Source organism: Tribolium madens, unplaced genomic scaffold (assembly GCF_015345945.1).
Source record: "Tribolium madens isolate multiple individuals breed KSU strain unplaced genomic scaffold, Tmad_KSU_1.1 Scaffold_1;HRSCAF=32;Tcas5.2_LG8, whole genome shotgun sequence".
NCBI lineage: Eukaryota > Metazoa > Arthropoda > Insecta > Coleoptera > Tenebrionidae > Tribolium > Tribolium madens.
This window is the reverse complement of record NW_025400984.1, coordinates 10,484,695-10,510,164: the sequence shown is the minus strand read 5'-3', so window position 1 is coordinate 10,510,164 and position 25,470 is coordinate 10,484,695. Positions and strand designations below refer to the sequence as shown.

At 39.6% G+C, this 25,470-nt stretch overlaps 6 protein-coding genes across 10 annotated transcripts in view; 5 read left to right on the top strand and 1 right to left on the bottom strand.

The window, feature by feature from the left end:
• The first annotated feature begins 352 nt into the window (after positions 1-352).
• On the top strand, positions 353-12,255 carry LOC123003915 (axin). 4 transcript variants are annotated; one of them, XM_044396970.1, is made up of 11 exons: positions 353-605; positions 7,386-7,636; positions 7,692-7,941; positions 7,991-8,186; positions 8,334-8,505; positions 8,567-8,681; positions 8,777-8,920; positions 10,238-10,478; positions 10,531-11,234; positions 11,285-11,479; positions 11,530-12,255. In XM_044396970.1, exons 2-11 carry the CDS (start codon positions 7,456-7,458, stop codon positions 11,645-11,647), a joined length of 2,316 nt encoding a protein of 771 aa, XP_044252905.1. In that variant the 5' UTR covers positions 353-605; positions 7,386-7,455; the 3' UTR covers positions 11,648-12,255. The 4 variants fall into 4 exon arrangements, with proteins under 4 accessions (XP_044252905.1, XP_044252904.1, XP_044252907.1 ...); XM_044396969.1 differs by having other exon boundaries at positions 8,561-8,681; XM_044396972.1 differs by lacking the exon at positions 8,777-8,920.
• Positions 12,256-12,525: 270 nt separating this feature from the next.
• Positions 12,526-13,447, top strand: LOC123016348. The gene is made up of 4 exons (XM_044416697.1): positions 12,526-12,670; positions 12,713-12,885; positions 12,929-13,175; positions 13,221-13,447. Exons 1-4 carry the CDS (start codon positions 12,589-12,591, stop codon positions 13,376-13,378), a joined length of 660 nt encoding a protein of 219 aa, XP_044272632.1. The 5' UTR covers positions 12,526-12,588; the 3' UTR covers positions 13,379-13,447.
• LOC123016341 (titin-like) lies at positions 13,370-22,587 on the top strand. Its single transcript, XM_044416682.1, has 10 exons — positions 13,370-13,574; positions 13,621-13,802; positions 13,851-14,091; positions 14,139-14,295; positions 14,344-14,792; positions 14,840-14,977; positions 15,429-15,806; positions 15,854-15,991; positions 16,038-18,708; positions 20,405-22,587. The coding sequence occupies exons 1-10, from the start codon at positions 13,499-13,501 to the stop codon at positions 22,581-22,583; spliced, it is 6,609 nt and encodes a 2,202-aa protein (XP_044272617.1). The 5' UTR covers positions 13,370-13,498; the 3' UTR covers positions 22,584-22,587.
• Positions 22,588-23,506: 919 nt separating this feature from the next.
• Positions 23,507-24,970, top strand: LOC123016347 (BTB/POZ domain-containing protein KCTD5). The gene is made up of 3 exons (XM_044416696.1): positions 23,507-23,716; positions 23,762-24,019; positions 24,069-24,970. The coding sequence occupies exons 1-3, from the start codon at positions 23,507-23,509 to the stop codon at positions 24,258-24,260; spliced, it is 660 nt and encodes a 219-aa protein (XP_044272631.1). The 3' UTR covers positions 24,261-24,970.
• The window catches only part of LOC123016342, a 53,004-nt gene continuing 51,813 nt past the window's right edge, over positions 24,280-25,470 (top strand). The window contains exon 1 of one of the 2 annotated variants that reach the window (XM_044416686.1): positions 24,280-24,357. The gene's annotated coding sequence lies outside the window, so the exon portion shown is untranslated. The remainder of the gene's footprint in view (positions 24,358-25,470) is intronic. The other variant, XM_044416684.1, reaches the window with a different exon arrangement.
• LOC123016350 (ragulator complex protein LAMTOR2 homolog) lies at positions 24,882-25,438 on the bottom strand. Its single transcript, XM_044416700.1, has 2 exons — positions 25,275-25,438; positions 24,882-25,225 (listed from the first exon to the last, which is right to left on the bottom strand). The coding sequence occupies exons 1-2, from the start codon at positions 25,340-25,342 to the stop codon at positions 24,916-24,918; spliced, it is 378 nt and encodes a 125-aa protein (XP_044272635.1). The 5' UTR covers positions 25,343-25,438; the 3' UTR covers positions 24,882-24,915.

Genomic DNA, 25,470 nt, shown 5'->3' with positions numbered 1-25,470 from the left:
TGATTAAACGTGACTTGTTTGTGTTTTTCTGTTAAATAAATTAAACGTTACTGGTTTGTGTTTGGTCTGTTAAATAATGGTTGTTATTATGGTTTTAGAATGTTTTTTCAACTATGAGGCTAGGCAACCAACAATACACGTACTATTGTGTGATAATTTTGTTTTTTTGTTATACAAAAGCTGTGTCTTACGGGCTAAAATTTTCTACAATAACTAGTTTAGTTTATTGTGCACTTTTCCGTGCCACAATAGTAATTATTTTTTCTAAAAAAATTCGAAAATTTAGCGGTTGAAAAATTCCTGCTCTGTGATTGGTCGAGGCGTTGATTAGTTCAACAGTTGGCACGTTGGTGGCGCCATCCCTCATTCTTCATGGCATGGCGGCCTCAACATATACGTGATAAAAAGTGCTTCTTTAAAGTTTCTTTAGTTATTATTAAAAACTACAGTTAATTTCTTCCCTTTTCCTCCTCGAAGAAGTGTTTTGGTTCGTCCGTTCCACCCCCACGTCGCTTCCGTCAAAATGTTTCAGTGTTGAAAAAATGTGTTGTGTTTATGTTTTCCGTACAAAAATAACATTCGGATTTTCACCGGACGCGAAAAAGGTGAGTGATTTCCTGACGAGTTTTCCATTGCGACGCTCATTTCGGGCGTGAAAAGTGCCCCGGGGAAGCTTTAGCCCGATTTTGGGGGCGATTGGTTTGTTAGGTTAGAGCACAGGGACGGGTCCGGGGGATAGTGACAATTGGGCCTAAATTATGCAAAATAGTGGCCAGACATGCGAGACACCAACACTGTAATTTTATGGCTTGTTTGTGCTTTATTTATGGCCGAAGGGAACAAAGAGTTAATTGCTTGTAATTGGAGTGGGAAAATCGATTTTTCGGGACTAGAAAAAAGCGCTTTTTACAAAAATTTCAAAAAATTTTAATCTATTGACATTTGTGTAGTTTTCACAGCCAACTGGTATTCAAAGTTTTACCGGAGCCAACTAAGATAACAGCTATTTTGTTATCAATAAATCAAATTAAAACAAAACAACGACGATTTACTGTCGGGCAACTTGATGAAAAAATAAATACTAATTTACGTCGATATTTTGATTTTTTTAATGTCGCTGATACTTGTTTATGATAAAACTGGAAAATTATTTAGTTTTTTTAATTATTTTGACAAATTAAAGTTCTCATTGTCAGCTGAAATCGATTTGAATTAGTTTCAAAGTGTCAAATTGACATTGACGTTTTGGGTTGTTTTACATGTCACGGCCAACTTAACATTTTGAAATTGAACATCACAGCCAACTAATAGAAAGCGTCGTGACTTTTTTACGGCTTTTATCATTGCAATTTATGAGTTTTCTCATGAATAATCCTGCGTGATTCACTATCAAAACATGTTCGAGTTTGAAAACTCGTGTTAACAAAAAAAATCATAAATTTGATACAAACACCAACATTCTCATGAGCAAACTGCAACCGATATGCGATTGTTTTTCTAGGGATTTAGTTGTCTATTGTTTGAAAATTTCAAATTCCGGTAATCTCGCGATTAGAAAGTTGGCCGGTGTCGAAAAATTGGTCACGTGACTATAACCGTTAATCACAGCACACTACGACGGCGGCGAACGCTTCCTTTAATTAGTTAATTAACCGGTCTATCTTGGCCATCTACGATTCACGTGCAGGCTTTGTAAAATCAAGTCGTCTGTTGTGTAGCAGCATCATGAAAAAAAAAAAAACAAAAGACGATCCGTCACGGCCGCCGAGACAAGCGAGCATCGATCAAGCGTTTTACTTGTCAACTGCAAAATCCTCCCGAGATCGAAGTCGGCTAGGTGTGTAATTGTTTTCCAGTTCGTGTTTTGTTTTTAGCTTCCATCCCCGAGCGACTTGATCAAATATTCAACATTGTACATGCGAACGGTTTTAGTGACGACCTTGACTTTAACACCGCACACCACACACACTTGATTTTTTTTACCGATAAATTCAACCAAAAAAAAAATTGAATAAATAAGGACATAGCCGCCCTCGATAAACACCTTCCGCCGACGTCAAAGGTGCCGCTGTCATCAAACAACGACGAATCGCGGCATCCTTTCACGTTTAATATCGCCCTCTTTGTCTCCACTCTGTGTGGACTTAAAAATTATAAACTCGCTTGCTTTGATGAAGCTGGGGCGCGACATTTGTTCATTTGTGTGTGTGTGTTTTTTTTTATTATTTTTTAAGTGTCGAAGATGGCTTTGAGACCGACACTTTGTTGACTTTTCTTAGTATGGGGGGCGGATTCGACACCGATTTTTTTCGCCATTCACTAACAAAAGAAATAAATCGCTGCGTCATTCGTTTCCATTGAGTTTTTTTCTATCGAAATACAAGAGAATTTCCGGTTTAAAAGATACAAAAAATACGCTGACGGTTAATATTTCATTCAAGTTGGTAGCACTGTCGGCGAAAAATAATTGTTATTTTATTTCCTATTATTCAACTTTTAAATCCAGTTAATGTTTTCTAATGAAAATAAGTTGGCAACACTGAATTATTGGTGACGTTGATTTGGTTCAGGTGACGACTATACCAGCAGCATTCGAAAATGAATGACAATTAACTATAAAAATGTGACGTTTCAATTTGATAGTTAATATTGCCAACTTAATTTAAAAGTCAAAGGACACTTCGATCAGTTTATATAATAATTGACAAATTTTGCTTCGATTAATTTGGTAGTACATTCGGCAAAAAATAATTGTCGTAAGTTGGCTACACTGAATTACTGGTGATGTTAATTTAGGTAGCGGCGGTCTTTCTGAAATGAATGACAGTTGACTATAAAAGTGTGACGTTTGATTTTGATGTCAATATTGCCAACTTAATTTCATTTACAAACCATTTTGGTCAAAAATTTATATAATAATTCTCCGACTTTGCTTCGGAAAAAATATTTTTTTATGTTGTCCTTTTATTTCTTAAAAATTCATTTTACTCAGTTTATAAACCCAGTAATTGCTTTTTTGATCAAAATGGCTGAAATTAAGTTGGCAACACTGAATTATTGATAATGTTAATTTGGTTTAGGTGGCGGTCGCCTTTCGGAAATGAATCACAATAGTCTATAAAAGTTTGACGTTTAAATTAGATAATCAATGTTGCCAACTTAATAATACAACTTTGCTTCGATTGGTAGCACTGTCGGCAAAAAATAATTGTTATTTTCTTTATTAAAATTTCATTCTAATCAATTAACAATTCCAGTAAATGTTTTCTGATGAAATTAAGTTGGCAACACTGAATTATTGGTGGTTCAGGTGACGACTATGCCAGCAGTCGCCCGTCGTAAATTAATGACAATTGACTATTAAAATGTGACGTTTTAATTTGATAGGTAATATTGTCAACATAATTTCAAAGTCAAAGGACACTTCGATCAGAAATTTATATAATAATTGTCAAACTTGGCTTCGATTAATTTGGTAGTACTGTTGGCTAAAAATAATTGTGTTAAGTTGGCTACATTGAATTACTGGTGATGTTAATTTGGTTTAAGTGGCGGCCGTCTTTCTGAAATGAATGACAGTTGACTATAAAAGTGTGACGTTTGATTTTGATGTCAATATTGCCAACTTAATTTCAATTACAAATCATTTTGGTCAGAAATTTATATAATAAGTCTTCGACTTTGCTTCGATCGAGTTGGTAACATTGCCGGCAAAAATAATTCTCATGTTAGGTCTTTAAATTTCTTAAAATTTCACTTTATTCAATTTCTAAACCCAGTAAATGTTTTTTTGATCAAAATGTCTTTGACTGAAATTAGGTTGGCAACATTGAATTATTAGTGATGTTGATTTGGTTCAGGTGGCGACTATGCCAGCGGCCGCCCTTCGAAAATAAATGACAGTTGAGTATAAAAATGTGACGTTTGAATTTGATAATTAATATTGCCAACTTAATTTCAAAGTCAAAGAACACTTCGATTAGAAATTTATATAATAATTTTCCGACTTTGCTTCAGTGAAGTTGGTAGTACTGTCGGCAAAAGTAATTGTCTTATCTTATTTATAATAATACTTGTTTTTATAGTTCACTCAACTGAAATTAAGTTGGCAACACTGAATTATTGGTGATGTTATTTTGGTTCAGGTGGCGGTCGTCTTTCGGAAATGAATGACAGTTGACTGTAAAAGTGTGACGTTTAAATATGATAATCAGTATTGCCAACTTAATTTCAGTTTTGATCAGAAATTAATATAATAATTGTTCGACTTTGCTTCGACTAAGTTGGTAACACTGTGGTATTCTTCAATTGGTAGTCATAAACATGTCATTCAAGAAAACCCAAACACGCCCCTGTCTGTTGGATTAGGCCTTCGCTAATAATAAAAATACAAACTACCCTCAGTGTGTGAGTTATTTTCCGAGAATCGGTCCTTTTGCCTCGTTTCTCTCTCTTTCTAACCCGAGACATATCCAATTTTTTGTCTTGCTTTTCGAAAGCCAGGGCCAACTGTCTGTCTGTAATTATACAGGTACGCGAGTAAATTACCTGTGGTCTTATCACGTATTTATTAGTACCAGGAAATGGATTTAAAACGGGGTGAAAATTCTCCAAATATTGAAACACGAATTGAATTTTCCACTTGACCATTCGATATTTTCATATCGAGTCCGGAATTCGCGTCATAATTGAATATTTCTCGCCGTTCGGAATTCTTTAATTTCATTTTCCGCGTTTGATATCTACCGCCGCCAACTTGACAATTATTTACACAATCATCAATCAATGACAGATAGCGTGGAGTAATCTCAGTGTGCTGTGTGACAGCAATAAACACCTGTCAAAAAATTGCATTTGTTTGGTACTGCTGGGTACCCGACACTAGAGGGTCAGCAACCGCGGCGGTACCACTGGCTGCCTCTGGGCTTCAAAGAAGTTGTGCCGCCCGCCATTCAGCCCCCCCTCTCACGTCCCCCCACACCGCATTCTATACCGTTCGACAGATGTGAAACAGGACCGGCTTTCGAAAATTGTCATTTTTAATACGAATAAATGATAAGATAATCACGTGGTGGTCTAGAAGAAAGACGATGATTGGTTGAGAGTAAAACGCGTGCGTTACCGATGGGAAATCCTGAAAAGTTTTCCCGCGATTTCAGTTTTCAGTTGGCGGTTTTCAGTCGTGTTTCAGTCGTGATGCTTGATTGTTTCCGAAGGTAACGCGATTTTTTTCCGAATTTAATTAAAACAAAGAGCAAGACCGGCCCTGATACAAGACATTCTCTCTTCTAGCAGACGTCGGTCGAAGCAAAACCTGCATTACTTACATACTTTATATACAGAGTGTTTTTATGAACGCAGACGTGCACTTTAATTAATTCACGGTTTGACGAATTTTGAAAAAAAATTACGAGAAACATTTCAAAATAAAATTCTAGATTTTTGACAGAGTTGGCGTTAAAATCATAGCTTAACAATCAATTAATTAATTGTCATTTATGAAGGACGTAATTAGTAATTTTAGTCGAATTTTGAATCGCTGAAGCTTTAAAAACTCATGTTTTCATAGACAAAAATGCAATTTTTTTTTTACCTAGTTTTAAACGTGAAAAACACATTTAAAACCATACCAACGCCATAAATTTGATTTTTGCTCAATTTGTATTTCATAATCAAAAACGCAATATTTTTTTTGTATTAAACGTGGAAAAATGACATTTAAAACCAAAGCAACTAAATTCAGTATTTCCCTCGTTTTTGCTCAGTTTATGTTTTCATAATCAAAACTCAATGTGTTTTTTTGCATTAAACGTGGAAAATTGACATTTAAAACCATAAATTCGTTATTTTTCCCATTTTTGTTCAATTTGAAGAGCCCCAAAATTTTTCAAGTCTCGTATTTTGTTTTTTTTTTTTTTTGTTTTTTTACGCCGCCTAAAATTAAGTGGTTATAACTTAAAATACCGTTAAATTATACACTAACGTGGCCCTTTTCACCCCTATAATAACACAGACACGATTTCGACGGCGATCACTTTAATTAATACCTTCACACCAGTTCAAGGCGGAAAAAATAAAAGACATAAAACTTGGCCACAACCGATCACTTTTTATTATTTTTGTGATTTATGTGATTAATTTGGAGTTAATTGCGACATAAACCACGTTAAAATTGTCTAATTACGAAATATGGGAGTGTAGGGTATGCAACTGTGTATACAACTGTGTATTGCTGGTTGCATACATCACAACACAATTTAAACAAAAATTATTTTTTTAACAATTTGAAGTAATAATTACTCAAAAACAACATTATCGTAATGCGAATAAGGTGACTTGTGTTTGGTATTCATTTCAAGGGCTTGTTATTCAAGGGGGCGACGTTACAAGTATAATTATCTCACTTACTTTGTCACAATTGTAAAAAATAATTTTGGTGATTATTTATGCAAAATTTGTTAGAATTGTGGTAATTTTGTGAGTTTTTGAGGGTGTATCGCCCCTTGTGTGCCCCTCATTATGCGTCAGTTGCTCACAAAAGACTTGAAAAAAATTTTAAACTTTGGGCTTCATCGATTGATGGTGACTTGGACCCATTTCATTTCTCTCTCTATTTCCATGGCAATATCTGGTTTAAGTAATAAAAATGAGCCTTAGGAGCGTTGTTAAAAAGGAACTGGGTGGCATGAAAAGAGCGTAAAGAGCGTAGAGCCCCCTTTTGTCTACCAACTCATCGATCGAAGGAACTCTTCGAACGACTTGATTCAGTTGTTCATTGCAGCATTTGAACATTTCCTATTCGTCTGTCCATCATAACAGACGCTTCGGGGCTGATTTAAGTGGCAGCTGAATGCGAATTATTAAAATAAATAATTTTTTTTTTTCATAATAATAGGATAATAGGTGTATTGTGTGTTTCGATGGTGTATCATAATAATATTTCAGTGGGGCTTTCTGTTGATGAAATGTGGTATGTTTTTGCATGGTTTAGGCTTTTGTGTGTTGTTTTCTACGCCTGATTGAATTTTCGTCGAAATTATTTCATGGTAAAATGATGTAATTGGATATGACAGGTTTTGATTTTTTTTCCCTACCTGGGAAAAATCTTTTGTTTGGTTTTATTAAATATGATTTAATAATTCCTAACTAGGGATCCATTACGAAATAATGCGTGTAGAAGAAAAGAATAGGGCTGCGCATTGTATGGTTTTGTTCGGACGCTCTTCGAGGTATTGATCGAAGAGTCTGCTACCACACCCCAAGGGGCTACGATTTAGCGTCCATGTTTGATTTATTTTATGATGCGGGGATTATCAAGGGGGGTGTATGCGTTATGCGCCCCCCTGACTTTTTTTTTTCAAAATTTTAATTAAAAAAAATTTTAGTTTTCATGATGAATCTGAGACGTTCTGCCCCCTGTAAGTGGCCCATCTTGTATTGGGGGCTTTTGTCGACATGAACGATCGGGAAAAAGCAAGGTCCAGTGGCAAACAGCAGATCTATGAGGGCACTTTCGACTATACATTGCCGAGGCCCCCCGCATTGGGAGAGGAGAGAGCCTATAACGCGTCGGAGCGGGGGGCGCAGCCACTTCAGATGGACCGCAGACACTACAAGTCTTCCTCTCCAGTTCCAAGTAAGCCCCCCTAATTGAAAAATTAAATTTTAATTTGTTTTAAATATTTTTCCAGAGTTTGATTACGACGATGGTAGCAGTTATAGGCCTTCGTCGCGTCACGGGAAACCCCCAGCCTATCTTGCATGGGCCGAATCCTTACATAATCTCCTACAGGATTCGGACGGTGTGAAGTTATTCTTGCGTTATCTCGAATCGGAGGGCCCCCATTATGCCGATACATTGCGTTTTTGGTTCGCTTGTGAAGGCTTGAAAAATCACGATCAAGTTGAAAATATACAAAAATTGGTTAAATTAATTTATAAGTGAGTCTTGATTCGGCTATTTTCCGGTTTTTAGTTGTAATTTTTTCAGGACGTATTTTTTAAAATCGGCCCTACAAATCAACGATGATCTGAAAAAACAAATAATGAAAAATTTAAAATCGCCCCAGTGCCTTGAACCACCAATTACGCTCTTCGACGAGGCCCAAGCACAAATCGAAAACTTAATTAGTAAAACCACTTACCCCAACTTCCTCAAAAGCGACATCTATCTGCAATATGTCCAAGTAATTGTCATTTTCTTTAATTATTCTCACAATCACAATATAAAAATGTGACATTTGAATTTGACAATCAGTGTCGCCAAACTAAGATTTCAAATTTGTTGTGATTGCGAATAAAATAGTATTTTTAATTTTTTTTTCGATTAATAGTCAGTCGAGAATGCAAGTAGCGACGATTTTAACAGCGAATCAAGCTCTTCCAGTAGTTCACTCAGTAACAAAGACTTGGGCAACTTGGCTAGTGGTTTGGGCCCCCTTCCCACCCTCCACGAAGACATGGAATTCAGTCTCAACTCGCAACAGCCCCTTTTACTAACTCCAGGTGCATACAATTGAAAAATTTCATTTTCTTTTTTCAAAAAAACAGCACTGTTTAGGTACAGCTAGTGTTAGTACTGGTTATCACACGCCGACTGTTCGTCTCACCAAAGACATGCTTCTCAGATCTCAAAAACATCGTGCTCTTGATATTCGCCCCAAATCGGAGACCTATGCTGGGTAAGTAACACACAAATGGAGATTTTTCCACCGCTTCACGCTTGTTTGTTGCTCTTTATTTTTTTCTGTTCTTTTTTTTGCGTGTGATTGCGTAGTTTGATATACCGAAGCAGTGGGGCTCACGTCGCATACAATTCCTACAATCCGGTTTCGAGACAAGATAGCGAAAAGCAGTCGCTTAGTAGTCATTCGGATGCGAGGACCGAATCGGACAATATGTCCATAAATGAGAGCAATGTGTAAGTATTGAAACAAGGGGGCCAAAATTTCGATTTTTGTGTCGGGGGAAATAATTTTAACTATAACAAGGGTGAATAACATGAAGTACGGCGAGTTTGGAGCGAATTTTGAGTGAGTTTGTTTAAAGTAAAAGAAAGTGAGGTTATGTCACTTTTGACATACTCCAATGTTAAATGTGTAAATAGTCAAGTTTGTTACAAACTAATAACATTAGAAATACGTTTATTGTGCATACAAGACGTTAATTACTTTTATTTATTTGTATGAAAAATTGGTGTAGTAACGTAGGGATTTTTTTTTTGTTTTTATGTTGGCAATACAATACTTCAAGTGAAAAAAAAAATTAAATTTTTAACATTTTGTAAATTTGAGTGCCTTTAAGGTTTGCTTAAAACTGTATTTTGCATATTTTGGGGCTTTAAATATTGTTGAACTAATTGAAAATTTCTTGAAAGTGAGGTTGTGTCACTTTCATTTTTTCTCGAAGTGTTAAATGTGTAAATATGAAGTTTATTACAAACTAAAGGAATTGGAAACACGTTTATTGAACCCAGAAGTGGTTACTTACCTTTATTTATTCAGTTTTTAACGAAAATTCGTAAAAACTTGGTAGCATCAAACTCTGGTGATTTTTTGTTTCCATGTTGGCAACACTATTTCAACTGAAAAAAAATTAAATTTTAAGCTTTTTGGATATTTTAGTGCCCTTAAGGTCTATCTAGGATTATATTTGGCATGTTATGAGCCTTTAAAGATTGTTTAAAAAAATTATTAATGCTTTAATCACTTTGAATTATTTTTATTTCACACTATTTGCTATGACAAAACAGTGGCGTAGCAAAACAATTTTAAGACCGTATTACGATCACTTTTCAGTTTATGTGTTAAAAGAGGAATTTTATTTTCGATATTTAGAAATAATTAAAAATGAACCTAGACACATGTCTTTCTTTTTTCGAGTTTTAAATGAAACTTAATTATCAAAAAATTGCGTTTTTTTTTTGTGTAAAAAGTGTTTTTGTTGATGTTTTAGCGTTTAATAAAAATTTAAGACAAAAATATTGTTTTATTTCAATAGAAAATGCTAAAAACCGGTTTAATATAATGTTAAACCAGTGGCGTAACAAACTTTTTTTTTCAAATCGCTCAAACTTTCCGTTCTTGAAAAAGTAGGGAGCAGTCTTACCAGTAACACTTCGTACATAAACCCTCAAAAAGGTACGGTTGCATGAATGCATGCCGTAGTTTTTATTAAAAGTTTTGTCACATGACCAATGACGCCATTTTCTTCGATTGTCAATTATTTTTCTTCTCAGTGATGGCAGATCTGGTCGTTCTTATCGTAAATCAGTTGAAGAAAAACAAATGCGTCAATTTACCGCACGTAACAAGGAAATCAATATGAATCAACGATTTATCCCACGAACCCAACGCATGGATATGAGTAATAATAAATGTCTACCAATTGAAGAACACGCCGCTATCTTGATTAAAAAACTCGAAAATCTCAAACGCGAACAAGAGAATGAGGAGTTGTTCCATCGTCGATTGAAAGAGGTTTGATTCTAGTGACATTTTAATTTTTAGGGGAATTTATTTTTCATTTTAGGGTAATTCGTTGAGTTCATTGGATGACAAGTTGAAAACGCGTGATATCGAATCGAGTATACAGTTTCAGGATGATAACGATCAGGATATCCTCGACGAGCATGTCTCTCGTGTGTTTTCGGATCATTCGTTATCAATCTCGCCAGGATTGGTCAGTCCGAAGGTGTCGTCACCTCCTCGCGGCCGCTGGAGCCAATCACGAACGCGTCGTCATGACAAAGACATGTTTTCGATATTTAGCGGCGATTCGGGTAATGTACACGATTTTGCCGAGTCGTCCGAACGTCTCCCGAAATCGAAAAGTTGTCCCGAGTATAACGATGATCGATTTTCGCGTGCTACATCGTGTCGTAGATCGACGAAGAAGACACTCACGGAATTGACCGATAGCGGCGTTTCGGTCGTTTCCGACACGATATCGGTCGTACCTGTGGCGAAAGACACTCGTGTGTTGACGTGGCTAATGGAATCGGATCGGAGTGGTAAGACCGCCCCTAGCCACGCCCACAGCGAAATGGCAGTGGGGAAAAAGTACGCGAAGAAGTACGGTTCAAGATCAAATTCGTTGGAACGGCCAGGACCGGCACAACCCTTCATTGCTGATCCAAGTATGCCACCATTGCCCTCCCCCAATACCGATATACAATTGGAGGAGATTAGGAGGCGTTTGACGGAGGACGACGGCGGAAGGCGGTCCAAACAGAGGTAGGCGTGGCTAAATCAAATTAGCATTACTGATTGGTTCTTTTGTTCAGATCGTCGAAGTACTACCCGGAGATTGCTCAAAGTGGCCAATCAACGTTGCGTAAATCGATCCGAGGTCAGAAGGATGTGACGATTGTTGTTTTTTCGTTCTGCGATGAACAGTTTCCTTACAGGACGAAAATACCAGGATCACAGATTACTTTACGCCAATTTAAAGAATACTTGCCGAAAAAAGGAAATTATCGGTAATGTCGTGTTCGTTTTTACCGACTTGTGTCTTAAATGATTGGTTTAGGTTTTTCTTCAAGACGGTTTGTGAAGATCAAGTGACCCACGAAGAGGTGAGTAACGACAGTGAAGTGCTTCCATTGTGGGAGGGGAAGATTATGGCACAGGTGAAACCGATCGACTGAGTTTTTTACGTTGAAAAAACGTAAAATTCCTAATTTATTTTTTGTTACAACGATGAAAATGGCGCTAATTTTCAAAATTCATTTTTATAGTCTGTTTTTGTCGTTTTGTTACACTGCCACGGTATGTTGTAATTGTTTTTTTGAGGGGAGGGGGGGCAAATAAGCAAATAAAATGCACATAAACTTGTATAGTGCTTTAAAAACGATAGTAATAAGATGCCTAATTCCGGGACTATAATTTTTGGAGAAATTACCGACAGAGTCGCTCTGTATATAACAAACAGCGATTTTGTTCGTTTTCTTTGCAATAGGTGCAAGACAAGTGCCTTTTTTGAGACAGTTTCCTCGGTTTTTTTCAATAGTGACAATCAGAATTAAGCGGGCAGCTGATTGCTATTTTTATTTATAATTTTAAGTTTTTCTATTAGGAATAGTTCTTCATATACCTCATTTCTATTTCTCTTTTTAGAATTCTAAGAACAAACTATTTGTGAATTTGTTTACTTAAATTATACGTTTTAAGTGTAGAACTGATTTTGTATAATTAATTAATGTATTTTTTTTGAAAAAATGTCAACGAAACAATACAATTAATGCAAGTTCGGCGAGTTTTATTTATTAATTTTTTTTATTCCTCTAGAGTATTTTTCAAGTATTACATATTTAGGTGCCATAACCGAATTCTTATCGTTTGCAGTGGCGTAGATTACGAGATTTTTACAAATAACTCGAGTTTTTTATTATAACGGGACGACCTGTAGTCGTATGTCACATTGTTACGAAATAAAATAGTTTTCTTAATTGTTGTGTTTTATTAAAAACCCAAACCAAATCCTTAAGAAAAAAAATTAAATGGTAGGGTAGGCAACCAACAATACACCAATTTATGCTTTTTTGACAATTTATCATCATTCATCGTCAAAATTTCTGTGTACTTAAACATGACCCAATCACCCCCTGTCGACCTCTACTTTTATGTAAAATGTGCCAAGCCCCTGATTTTCGCCCTATCGTCCCTCTCAGGTACCCTTCATCCCCCAAAATCCCTCTATTTTTGCCCCTTAGACAGATCCCTGGCTTGTGCTTGGCTCAAGCGTTTGGTCGAGGACTCCTCTCTCTCCGAATTACAGAAGAATAATTACGTCAAACTCCTAATCTACTTCCTCCAGAAACGCAAACTGGGCCCCCCTTTCAACAAGCACCCCTCGAAAATCAGAGACTTGGCTGAGACGCCTGAAGTGGGTTGGTACCCCTGTTTGGTTCTATAATAAGATGTTGTAGGTTTGTCGGAGTGATGAAAACCCCCGGGCGCGGTTATACGCGTGTGACTTTTCGGGGGATTTACTCAATTATGTGGCTTATCAGGACATTGAGGATTTCGGGGTGCATTGCTATTACGCCATGTCTAGACAGCCGATAACGTTTTGGGACAGGTTTGATAAGAGTCTTTTTCCCTCAGGGATTGATAAGAAGCCCCAAGGGCCGGATTTGGGCGACGAAGACGAGCAAATAAAGATGGCGGTGACAGGTTAGTGTTTGAAAAACGGCGCGAAAATTCTAATTTTGGTCGCAGAGGACAGGGAGTTGGAGGAGAAGAAGAACGATTTCGCCACGAAGCTGGAACGGAGGGTCAGGGGGGACGGCAAAAGGGTCATGTTTCTGGTGGCGCCGATCGAGTCCGACGAGAGGATCCCCCCAAGTTGGGGCTCGAACCTCCTCCACCCCCATTGACAATCTTGACAAATAAATCATTTGTTTCACGTTGCTTAGCTACTAAAATAAATAATCTTTCAAAAGTCATGTCAAAATTTTAAAAATGGTCTAATTTTCGAAATATTTACTAAATTCGCAATGGAAAATATCACCGATTTCGATTTCTATTTGAAATTCACCAAGCCGCTTGTCTTGAACTTGCCCAAGATCGACGGTAGGTGCCCCCATTTTTGACAAATTGTCGATTTTTTTTGCTTCAGATCGGGTTTTGGCCGCGGCTTGGGTCAAAAAGCTGACGGGGGACTCGGGCAGCGATGAAAAAATTAAATTGGATTATTTGAAATTGCTTCTGTTTGTTTTACAAAGGAAAAGGCTTGCGCCCCCTTTCACGCAGCACCCGAATTCGGTGCAAACACTCGAGAAGTTTCCACAAAACCAAACCGTGAGTTGTTTCAAACTTCCTAGTTTTTTTTACGAAACTTTGATAAAGTTGGTAGACGTGGCGAAGAAAATTATCGAAGGGGAACAAGATGAAAATCGGGAAAAGTACCGGAAACGGCGTCTGGGCCAATCCGGGGATTACCCCCCCTACATTTCCGATTTTTCCGCCGATTTACTCGAATATGTGGCGGTACAAAAAATCGAAAATTTTGGTACTCACGCCTACTATGCCATTTCCAAACTCCCCCTACAAACATGGTACCGAGTCGATAAACAACTCCTCCCGAAAGGTTCCCAACCAATTGCTCACTCACACTTAAATAACCCAAAATTTCAGCTGCTAAAAGCATGCTAGAAGTGAGCACTCCGCCCCCCACTCTCGCAGCTGCCCAATCAACGCCCGACTTGTTCGAAAAACCGCCCGAAGAACCTCCCACCACATCCACAGAACCACCCTCCGAACCTGAACCTCCAAAAGAAGAACCTCCCAAAAAGTAATTTGACCAAACTTAAATCCCCCATTAATCCCCCCACACCAATAGGAAAAAAGACACGAAAAGATCGTCATTGGGTGCCACGCCTCCCTCCCGCCCCATTGGTAAACTATCCCCGCCTCCTGAAGACCGCGCACCGCCCAGTTGGGGTTCCAATCTCCTCGAAGCCAAATTCCTTGAAGGGGAGGTGGAGGAAACAGCTCCGCCTACTGAGGAAAGTTTCCGCCCACCAGCCTCCTCGACAATGGCTTCCGTCGAAACAATCTACAAGAAAAAGCCCGCGAAAAAACCCTTTCCCAAAGCACGGCCCACACGAGCGTCACTATTGGCGCAAAAGAAGAAACAGGCGGAGCCTCCACCCCCACCTCCGAAGAAAAAAAAGAGCAAATCAAAAATCGGAAAACCGAAAATTGTCGTACCGGAAGTGATCGAAGAGGAGGAGCCTCCTCCGAAAGCTACTAAAGCGATCAAGGGGAAGAAAAAAGCAGCCCAAGAAGGTAAGTTTTGGGTGGAAAAAATTTGTTTTTTTTAATTGGGTTGGTAGAGGATGATGCGTTTTTGGACGAGTACGATGCAATGCTCAAACAGATGGAAGCCGAAGCCATGGCGGACTTACAGGAGTTTTATGACCAAAATCCCGACGTGGAACCAATCCCAGATGATCAAATTCCTTCATTTGAAGGTAAGCCCAAAATTTATACGAGGGAGTGTTCAAAATTTTTTTTCTTTTTCTTATTACGTGAATTGCGACTAGGCTACGTCCAAAATGGTTAATATTTTAATTCATTTGAATGTAAAATGTTCCGATGAGTCGATTGATGTCGAGAAAACCGCAAAATTCCTAATAGTTTATACAAGTTTTAATGGAGTATGGATTTTGACTATTTTTGCCTTTACTAGCAATTTTCTCGGTAACTATTTATCGTAGAACAATGATCTTTTTTGTATATGATAGAAAATTAAATTGTCTTTCCAACGGTACCAAACATAAGTCCGGAGTTATTGGCAATAGACCGCTCCGGGTGCCCAAAAATCGACCAAAATTTTGACAAAAATCTACTTTAAAAATGAACCAAATAATCTTATGTTACATTTTTAGAAGTTTTTGAGACTTTTGAGACTAATTTTTTTAGAGGATACCATGGCCGCCCATTTTGCAGCCCTAGAACACGAAGCCATGGACGATTTGAAACAATTTGAAGAAGAACACGATTTGGCTCCTATTGAATTATCTCCACAACGAGTTGCCTCACCTCAAGCCCCGCCTCTTGCAAAGAAAGTGCGAAAAATTCCAACACCAAAAGGCGTGGGAAGACCGCCTGCAGCTCCTCCCAGAACACCAACCCCTCCTCGTCGATCTCCCACACCATCGCCCCCTCCTCGTCGCACTCCATCTCCCTCTCCCCCTCGTCGATCTCCATCACCGTCTCCTTTTAGTCGCTCCCCCTCACCCTCACTCTCACTTTCACCCCAACTTTCAGAACCTTCAATTGAGGAGGAACCAGAAGATGGTAAGTTGTTGGTACTTTAGATGGGTGATTTCTTATTAATTCAGTAGTTGTTGACCCGTTTATGGACGAATATGACGCAATGCTCGACCAATGGCAAGCCGAGGCAGAAAAAGACTTACAAGATTTCATGGAGGAAAACCCAGAATTGGAATTACTTCCTGATGATCAAGTTCCATCACTTGATGGTAAGTCAAGTTTATTTGATTTAAGTCACTTGATATTTTTTGGTAGTTACTATGGACGATTTTCAAGAATCAATGTCTGAAATTGCGAAAAGTTCACAATCACCGTTACCAAAATCCCACGATGTGGCTGTCGACCATGACGTTTCGATTCATCTCTCGCCTGAAGCTCGTGAAATTTATGAAAATTTGATGCAAAGTGCTGGAATGGAAGATGTGGGGTCGCCTATCAGACATCCAACACCGCGTTTGACCCACCATGAAGTCCAAATTGAGGAAGAAGAAGAAGAAGAAAAAGAAAGAGGAAGTCCAAAAACACCATTGCCTGAACCAGCATCAACTAAATCTTCACCAGGTCACAAGGGTAAAGACCCACGAGTCGTGGATGCCTTCAATGAGATGTTGAACAAGACACGTCAATTGAGTCCAACTGTTGAAGACGATTACTACGAATTAATGGAACGAATGATTGAGGAGGATATGAGAAGAACAGGAGTTGATCCTTCGGCGAGAGAAAAACCGATACCATTCCCATCCAAGCGACGCAAAACGCAAAGAAAGGCCTTTTTGGACTTCCATCACAAAGCCGATGCACAATTGGAGTCTTTAGCTGAGGAAGAAACAGCTGAATTCTACCAAACAGCACCCGAAGATGATGATTTTGAAGCAATGGAAAGATTAATTGAAACACAAATGACACGTGAAGGTTTTGATCCACATTCAAGACCACCTGATCGTCGTCTCACTCAACGTGAGTTTATCAAAGAGAAGGAAAAACAATTGGCGTTGCAAGAGAAAATCGATCAACAAATGGACGAACTTGGAGAAACAGCACCGATGAGTCCTTATGAAGATTTACAAGATTTGGGATTGCTTGAGGAGGAGGAGTTGGAGGCGTTTAGTCCAACTCAACGCCGATTGGAGGATATGAAACACATTTATCATGATTGGTTAACATCAGCACCGGCATTAGAGGGCGTTCCAGTCGTAGTGCCTCATCATACAATTGACCCACGAAGACGACGTTTTGACCCCAAGGATTTTCCCGGATTGGAGGAAAAACCCGATTTTAATGAGTATGAATACGATATTGATTGGTCAACGTGGTACCCCTCACCGGAACCCCAAAAACGCCCCCCAACTGATCCACGTTCAGCAATCCCACCATCACCCCCACATTTTGAAGAAGAATTCACTGAAATACCACAAACACCAAGTCAAGTTTGGGCCAAGTACCCCCCCGAGTACTTTCAAGACAAGTATGAAGAACCCGAGATTAAATACGAAGAATTGAGACCAGTTGCAACAGTTGAGGGGGAGGTGTCCCCAAAACGCCCCCAAGAACACTACAAGAAGCTTCAACCTCCTTCATACTACGATGAGTTGTTCAAAACAATTGTTCCAGATGAAATGGGAGAAGAGACACCTCCTGGTTATTTAGCCTCACCGGTGTCACCCCCTGACAGCCCCCCAATTGATTTAATGGGGCTTAAAAGAAAAATTGCTCTTGCAACGAAAGAAGCAAGAACACCAACTGAAACCAGGAGAGTAGCAATGAGGCGGGAACGGTTGGGTGATAAGGGGGCTCCGGGTCGTTTATCAACCATCTATCCTGGTGGTCCCCAACCCCGGACTTATTCACGCGCTCCGGACACTAAACGCATCCCACAAATACCGGAAAGAGCCGAACCACCGGAAGAAAAACGTGAAGCACCATATTTTCACATTACACCGGAAAAAACCATCCCGGATGTGTTTGATCTTCCGGATACGTATAATATTGAAGCGATGGAAACACCCCCACCATCAATTTTTGGCCAACCGGATTTATCATCACCGGAAGTTGTCACACCGGAAATGTTTCAATTACGTGTCGATTTACTTGGTGAAAAACCACAACCGCATCGAACTTTCACCGTGACGGCTGATCCGGAAGTGATGAAACTCCGTGGGAGGAAACCGGGGAGTGACATGGCGCCGATTATGGGGCGTAAACATGAGCCACGATTGGCTACGATTAGTAACGTGATTGAGGAGCAAGGCGGAGCTGAGGAGTGGGAGCAATACGGGGATATACTAGGAAAGGGGAGGGGTTTTGATTTTGTGACTGGTGAACAGTTCAAGCAGCGGAGACAGAGGCGTGTCCCGGGGACTCCACCCCCTGAAGATGCCGGTGAGATTGAGGCGTGGAAACGTGGAAGGGGGAGACTACCGGCGATTGGCTCACCTGTTGATTATCCCCCGAGTCCGTTAACACGACGTCCAGCACCGGAGTCTCCAGGAAGGGAGGGGCCACGTCGTCGGACGTTGAGGAGGAGATTAAAGAAACGCAAATTGGACTTTACCGAGCCTCAAAGTGATCCAGATGAGAGTCATAAGGAAGTGACTGAAGTTACGACTGAAGTTGTTGATGATGAGGAACGTGAATTGTTTATGGATAATGAAGAAGTTGATGAGCTTCTAGCTGGTGTTGTTTTACCGCGTGAAATGGAATTGGAAATGTGGCAACAGTGGTTTTATGGTCCGAAAGGACCACCAAAGTCGCCGAAAACACCCGAACGTGATCTTATCGATGTGGTTGAAGCACCTTTTGGTGATGAAGAACTGCCAGAATTTTCACCAATGTCACCATTAAGACAATTGGGTGTGATTGAAGAGACGATGGCTAAGGCGAAAGCAGCACCAATTTACGATGTGAGACGTTACAGAGATGTTCATCCGTAAGTCGGTTTTGTTGAAATCAGTGTTGACAACTCGAAATAATTAAATTCACCAGATCTGAGCTGAAAAGTTATCAGATTTACACCTAGTTTCACCAGATTATAAGATTATGTGATTTTTTTATTACTGTCGAAGATTCACGTTTTTTTTACATAAATCTAACAAATCTACTCAAAAACGTGCTTAAACGCTCGAAAAATTCAAAAATAGGTAACATTATTTCATTTTGTCTAATTCTATAATTTTTTGGCTAGTTTTTAATTAAATTTTGCGAAAAACCTGGTAATCCTATAAAAGTTTGACGTTTGAATTTGAAAGTCAAGGTTGCCAAATTAAATTTTACATTTGACACCAAATCATTTACAGTCACCCGATATTTACGTTTTTACTTGAAAAACATGCTAAAACACTTGATAAGGCGAAAATAATGACTTAATTTGATGTTTTTTTTTTGGTTTGTTTTAGCAAAATCTTGCAATTAACACGATTTTTGACCATATTTTGTATTTTTCGTCCTATTTTTTTTGACAAAATTTCACTCAAGACCTAAATCGAATGAAACAAATGAAATAACATCAATTTAGATTAATTTTTGTTGTGTTTAAACATCTTTTGACAATATCCTGCAAAATAAATGAGTCTCTGGTTCAAAAACGAACTAAATCGAGCGAAACAAGCTAAAAGAATGTCCATAACGATCTAATTTAGTAATTTTTCAGACAATTTTAGCAAAATTTGTTGTTAAAATTTGTTTTTATCTTAAAAACGCTTTTAGTCACTCGAAAAAGACAAAAATAATACTATTTTCAACCTATTTTGATAAAATTTCAGTTGAAAAGTGTGCTAAAACACTGGAAAAAGGCAAACATTATTTGATTTTTTTATTTAATGTGGTAATTTTTTGGTTTGTTTTAGCAAAATCTTACAGAAAACGTAAGATTTTAGTTGGAAAACGTGTTCACTAGTTTGAAAAAAAAGTAGTTTCCGATCAAATTTTTCGATGTTTCTGCTTATTTTTGATTACTTTTTACTGAAAAACTTGTTAAATTAAGTGAAACAAAGAAGACATTATGAATTTTGATTTGTTTTGATTTTTCTGATTTTTAGGCGTGTTTTCACAAGTTCTTGCAAAATAAATTGTTAGTTTTAGAGCCAATTATTGAAAAAATTTTCAGAAAAAATGTTTTTATTTAATTTTTAGTAAATTTTCTGTTTGTTCTTAAATAATTTTTGCGAAATCATTGCGTTTCTGGTCGAAAAACATGTTGACACGCTCAATTTTTACTCAAAAATCACTTACATCGAGTGAAACAGACAAACTATCATTAATTTAGATTCGTTTTTGTGATTTTTAGACGCGTTTTGACAACATCTAAATCAACTAAATCGAGCGAAACAAGCTAAAATAATATCAATTTTATCAACATTTTAAATTAGATTAAAAAAAAAAGTTTTCATTTGAAAAACGTGCAAAAAGCAAAAATGACACAAAAAGAGCAAAATCGAATGAACTAAACAAAATAACATCAAATTAGATTTATTTTTGTTGTGTTTAACCAGTGGTTGGTTGAACTGTGAAAGTACCAATGTTGCCACCTTAAAATTGAATTTCCATGACCTACCAAGATGTCAATCATTTTGAAACACTCTAGGACTTGATAAAAAATAGTTTATTTAACTCGTGTTTTATTATAGGCCACGTGTGAAACCACGCATTTTACCTCGTCTGGTTGAAGATGTCGCCGAAGAACAAGCGGCAATATTTGAAGGCCGAATAGAAGATGAAATCGAAGCTGAATTAGAGAAATATAAAGAATTGGAAGAAAAACAAAGAATAGTAGAAGAAGCCGAAGCTTATGATCGATTAACTTACTTGGACGAACCAGTTCCTGCAAACCTTCCTTCACCAATGACCCCACCTATTGTACACCCACAGCGAAGACCTCGAACTCGACGTGAAGCAACACCCGCCCACCATCTTCCTCGACCAATCCGCGATATTCTCGAAACGGAAGAAATGCCCGATCTTGTTTCACCTAAAACACCCGATTTGTGGGTTCCAGGTGCCACGCCTCCATCGCCTCCTACCACTCCATTTTCGCCGAAAATTACCGAACTTGTTGTCGATGAAGCCACTGGTGGTTTAGACGAGGAGTTGTTTCCGACTTATCAGACACCACCACGGACACCTCGAAGTGGTATCCACTTCCGGAAATTGACACCGGAACCAAGACGTCATCCACGTGGCTCACCCGAAGTCGAGGCTTTATTCCAACTACCAGAGTACCAAAACCAACCGCGAGCAATTCTACGAAAATATGCCGATTGGCAAGAATGTGCAAGAACAGCAAGGAGTTTGGAGGAGGTTGAGGCACGGATGATGTTCCCCGACGTACGCTATGAAAGTATGGTAGATCCGGTCACATTGGGACATTTCGAAGCCAATGAACGACGAAAAGAAGCCGAAAGGGCACGAGCGGAAGCCGAAGCACGAGCAGAACGTCAACGAAAAGCCGAAGAAGCGGCGGCGAAAGCTAAAACTAAAGCTAAAACAATCAAGGGTAAAACCTCCAAGACCCAATTTGAGTACAAACAAACGACTCGAGAGAAGGCGAAAAAAGAGAAAGTTGTATCAAAAACACCTTCGCGAAGAACAGTCCAGAAGGAGGCTGAACCTCCTCGTCTGAAGCAGGTCGATCGTGTAACAGCGCGTACCCAAAGGTCACGTCCTTGGGTCGAGGCGAAGAAGGTCATTTCGAAGGAGTTTGGTGGTGGCCCTTCTCGTGGTTCTCTCCAAGCGCCCTCTACATCAAGGGCTAAATCAGCACCGGAAAAGGCGTCGCGACGTCCATCATCGACGTCGGTGAAGAAACCAATCACAAAAGCGCCCCCTGAGCCACGCCCCGATAGAGCTGCAGCGAGGACGTCTAGATCACGCCCTTGGGCGGAGCGTCCGAGTCAAACGTCGGTGAGGAGTGCAACAAGTCGTCAAAGTGTTTCAGTGAGGAGCGCCCCAAGTCGTCAAAGTGTCGACCGGTCAGCGGCGAGGGAGAGTCGGGCGCGGCCTTGGGCCGAAGGCCCCAAACGCCCCCCACGCGGGGGGCCCCAGCCCTCCACATCGACTCAATCGGTGAAATCGCGAACGGCCGAAGTTCGATCATTGCGTTCGAAAATGGACCGAGCTAAAGTTAGGTATAATCGAATGCAAAAGGAGGCGGATAAATATGCGACGACGGTGACTACAGTAGCCACGCCCAGGGTTGCAAGGCCACCGCCTGGTCGTGGGACAGCTCGCGCGACGAGAGTTCGACCGTGGACGGAAGCTCCACCCAAAGCTCCGCCCCGTCAAGGACCGAGACCACCGCCTCGTGGGCCGTTCCGAAAACCACCGCCGCCTATTCAAGGCCCCAAACGTAAGAAAATCCAAGCTGTGTCGAAGATTGATACTGGGCGGAGACGGCCCACGCAAGTGGAGTATGATGTTGGGGCGTTACAGGATTTGGGGTTGACTGTGCGCGATTTGCAAGAAATGTATTTGGATGATGAGGGGATGTTGGGGTATGAGCCCAGTTTTGAGATTCGAGGACCGTTTGATGAATCGTCGAGGTATTTGGGCGGGGATGAAGGCGGGTATATGATTGAGGATATGGCGAGTAGAGGATACGAGGAAGAGTGGGAGGATATGGGGGCGGAGTTTGGGTATGAAAGTGATGTCTCGCTTCCCGAATATCAGACGCAGTTAGAGATGGAGGAGTACTACGATGAGGAGCAAGGAGAAGTTACTAAAACTTTGACAATTGCAAGGAAACCAGTTACGAATCAGAATGATTATAATGGACATGTGACTGTTTTAACTGTTGAAGCATCGATGTGATTGAGAGTGATAGTAGGCGTGGTATAAAATGACACACCTCTAAAATTAAATTGACAAGCAAAATTCTTTTTTCGGCCCTTTAGTCAAAATTAAAAGTGTAATTTAAACGATTTAACATGGATTCCCCCCAAATGCAAACATTTGGCCCTTGGGATGAAGAAACAGCAAGGAAGCAACAAGCGGCTCTCCAATATGCATCAATAATGGAACGCCCCCTAAATCCGAACAGAACACAAGCAAGATATCAATACTATAACAAATACGACGACGATTATGGAGAAGACTTTAGTTTGGAAGCCCCGGAACCTAAAGAGTACAAACCTAAACCACGAAAACTTGAAAAACACTCGAGTCTTGACTACGAAGTAGCCGATTTGGAAGAATTGGGACTAACTCAAGGTGGCATCAGAACTCGAGTCAGGAAACCACTCAGGGAATACCCAACTTATGAAGAAAATAACGACTACTACAGCGATTATAACTCATACCCCAATTATGGATATCAAAGTCCACGATTGGGCCGGAAGTCCCGGCCCGGAAGTGCAATACCAATGATTGAACCGGGGGAACCCATCCGGGTACTTTCGGTTACACCGGAAGTTGATGAACCGATACGGAGAAGCGAAGCGGCGTTCTTGCAAGTGGAAGACCCACTCTGTTGTTAGAGATTGTCATACTAATAAATCAAAGACTTATTTAAAAAAAATATATTTCTTATTAATTGTTGTTTATGCAACCCCCAATAGTTGTGACCTTACGTGTTGCATACCCGACATTGTTTTTTATTGTTTTGCGTGTCTGAAACCGGTGCTTTTTAGTTTTTTATTACTAATTTCATGTTTCGAAATTAAGAGAGAATAATAAAACGGTGAAAAATAATTTGTTTGAGGGATTTTCCGTTCGGTTTTGGTGTTTTTGTCGCGATGCGGTTGGTAGGTAAAGTAAACATGGCGGAGGATGGTGTGAATTCCGTGGACAATAAACAAACATTTTTCAAAAACGGAAATAAACAATGGGTGAAGTTGAATGTGGGCGGAACGTATTTTTTGACGACTAAAACGACGTTAGCTCGCGACCCAAATTCATTTTTATTCAGACTAGTCCAAGAAGACAGTGATCTAATTTCAGATAAGGTGAGTGTCTTAATTGAATTCAGGGCTTTAAACTTGTGCCCCCAGGACGACACCGGCGCTTATCTAATAGACCGCGACCCGAACTACTTCTCCCCTGTGTTAAACTACCTCCGTCACGGCAAACTAGTGATAAACAAGGGCCTCGCCGAGGAGGGCATCCTCGAGGAGGCCGAATTCTACAACGTCGCAGAACTGATCACTTTAGTCAAAGAGCGGATATGCCACCGCGACAATCGCCCCAGCAAAGACAGCAAAAAGCACGTCTATAGAGTCCTGCAGTGCCACGAAGACGAGCTCACGCAGGTGCCCCCCTCTCCCATAACCTACAAAAATATCACAATTTGTGTTCCAGATGGTCTCGACCATGTCCGACGGCTGGAAATTCGAGCAACTCGTCAACATTGGCTCGCAGTACAATTATGGGGCTGACGAGCACGCCGAGTTTTTGTGTGTCGTGAGTCGCGAGTATGGGGCCCGCGAAGGCATCGAAGTCGAGCACAGCGATAAAGCCAAAGTGCTGCAACAGAAGGGCTCCCGAATGTAATAGTTAAAACACAAGGACTGAAACAATATCGGGGGCGCAGCCCCTTGACATTTCTAGGATTTTTTGCTGCCGCTGTTAGGACGCCATTTTTTCAGTGGTAACTTGATATTGTAAAATATTCTCGGACACGTGACTCAAATATGACATTTTGAATGTCACTCGTCTTAAGGTTGAGTGTTTTCTTGGCGTATTTTAGGTCAGGTGCCTTTTAAAATCAGTTTTTTCCAAAAAGAGGCAAGTTTTTACACGAAATGCGACAAGAAACTCGATGGGGTCTGATTATAGTATATTTTGTGTAGTTTTTCCAATTAAAAGTGTGTCATATTTACGTAAACGCACAAAATGTACTGTAAAATATTATTTTTTTATCTTGCTTCAAAAATCATGACAAAAATTAAATCACTCGAAACGTTTTAAAGCAATACACTCAAATTATTTACTTTTTGATGTTTTAACACACTAACTCGAAAATTCTCCAAGTTGGCAGTACTGTTTCTGTATAAATCAAACTACTATGGAACCGTTTTTCCTTGAGCGTCTGTATAATAGATCCTATTTTGTACGGACTGTCTTTAGAGTAATGTTTTGTATATTAAACGTTTGTTTATATCAATAAAACTGTGCAATCAAACAATTTATTAAAAGAAACCTTAACCTAGGACGTGGCCACTTGTTTCAGTGGATTTTCCAAATAAATCGCCAAAGCGTTTGCCTTTTCTTTCAACATCCCGAACCCCACGTTATTTTTAGCATACAAACAGAGCAACAAATTCGCGACTTGGGTTATGGCAATGCGTCCATCAGTGCACTCAATTAGGACCATTTGGGGGTGCTCCTCTCTGAAAGCATTTCGGCCGTTCTTCTCATACGCACTCCAAATATTACTAGCGATGGCTGCGGTCACTCGGGCGTCTCTGTCACCGTAGCCACTGTACGCCAAGAGGGCCCCCTCCTGGTTCAATAACCTAAAAAAACAACTCACAATTTGCAATTGAAAGACACCAAACGCCCTACAAGGTGTTTTCGACGCCTCCGGTGTTCGCCTGACTCAAAACTTGCGTCAAAGCCTTCGGTTTTAACATTTTTTCGACGAATTAACCACACTTGAAATGTCAAACATGAACAGCGTTGCCAACATAAAACTAAACTAATTGAATTAAATACTTAATGGTAATAAGAATGAATCTTTAAAGTGAATAAATCTAATTTT

Excerpts from the sequence above, each read along its gene's own strand:
- LOC123003915 (XM_044396969.1), top strand. The coding sequence starts at position 7,456 with ATGAACGATCGGGAAAAAGCAAGGTCCAGTGGCAAACAGCAGATCTAT. Across the intron at positions 8,506-8,560 it reads GCCCCTTTTACTAACTCCAG|GTACAGCTAGTGTTAGTACT; the intron begins GTGCATACAATT and ends AGCACTGTTTAG. Across the intron at positions 8,921-10,237 it reads TCCATAAATGAGAGCAATGT|TGATGGCAGATCTGGTCGTT; the intron begins GTAAGTATTGAA and ends TTTTCTTCTCAG.
- LOC123016348 (XM_044416697.1), top strand. The coding sequence starts at position 12,589 with ATGACCCAATCACCCCCTGTCGACCTCTACTTTTATGTAAAATGTGCC. Across the intron at positions 12,886-12,928 it reads ACTTGGCTGAGACGCCTGAA|GTTTGTCGGAGTGATGAAAA; the intron begins GTGGGTTGGTAC and ends AAGATGTTGTAG. Across the intron at positions 13,176-13,220 it reads AATAAAGATGGCGGTGACAG|AGGACAGGGAGTTGGAGGAG; the intron begins GTTAGTGTTTGA and ends TTTTGGTCGCAG.
- LOC123016341 (XM_044416682.1), top strand. The coding sequence starts at position 13,499 with ATGGAAAATATCACCGATTTCGATTTCTATTTGAAATTCACCAAGCCG. Across the intron at positions 14,793-14,839 it reads GAAAAAAGCAGCCCAAGAAG|AGGATGATGCGTTTTTGGAC; the intron begins GTAAGTTTTGGG and ends TTGGGTTGGTAG. Across the intron at positions 14,978-15,428 it reads TCAAATTCCTTCATTTGAAG|AGGATACCATGGCCGCCCAT; the intron begins GTAAGCCCAAAA and ends TAATTTTTTTAG.
- LOC123016347 (XM_044416696.1), top strand. The coding sequence starts at position 23,507 with ATGCGGTTGGTAGGTAAAGTAAACATGGCGGAGGATGGTGTGAATTCC. Across the intron at positions 23,717-23,761 it reads GTGATCTAATTTCAGATAAG|GACGACACCGGCGCTTATCT; the intron begins GTGAGTGTCTTA and ends TTGTGCCCCCAG. Across the intron at positions 24,020-24,068 it reads ACGAAGACGAGCTCACGCAG|ATGGTCTCGACCATGTCCGA; the intron begins GTGCCCCCCTCT and ends TTTGTGTTCCAG.
- LOC123016350 (XM_044416700.1), bottom strand. The coding sequence starts at position 25,342 with ATGTTAAAACCGAAGGCTTTGACGCAAGTTTTGAGTCAGGCGAACACC. Across the intron at positions 25,226-25,274 it reads GGAGGCGTCGAAAACACCTT|GTTATTGAACCAGGAGGGGG; the intron begins GTAGGGCGTTTG and ends TTGTTTTTTTAG.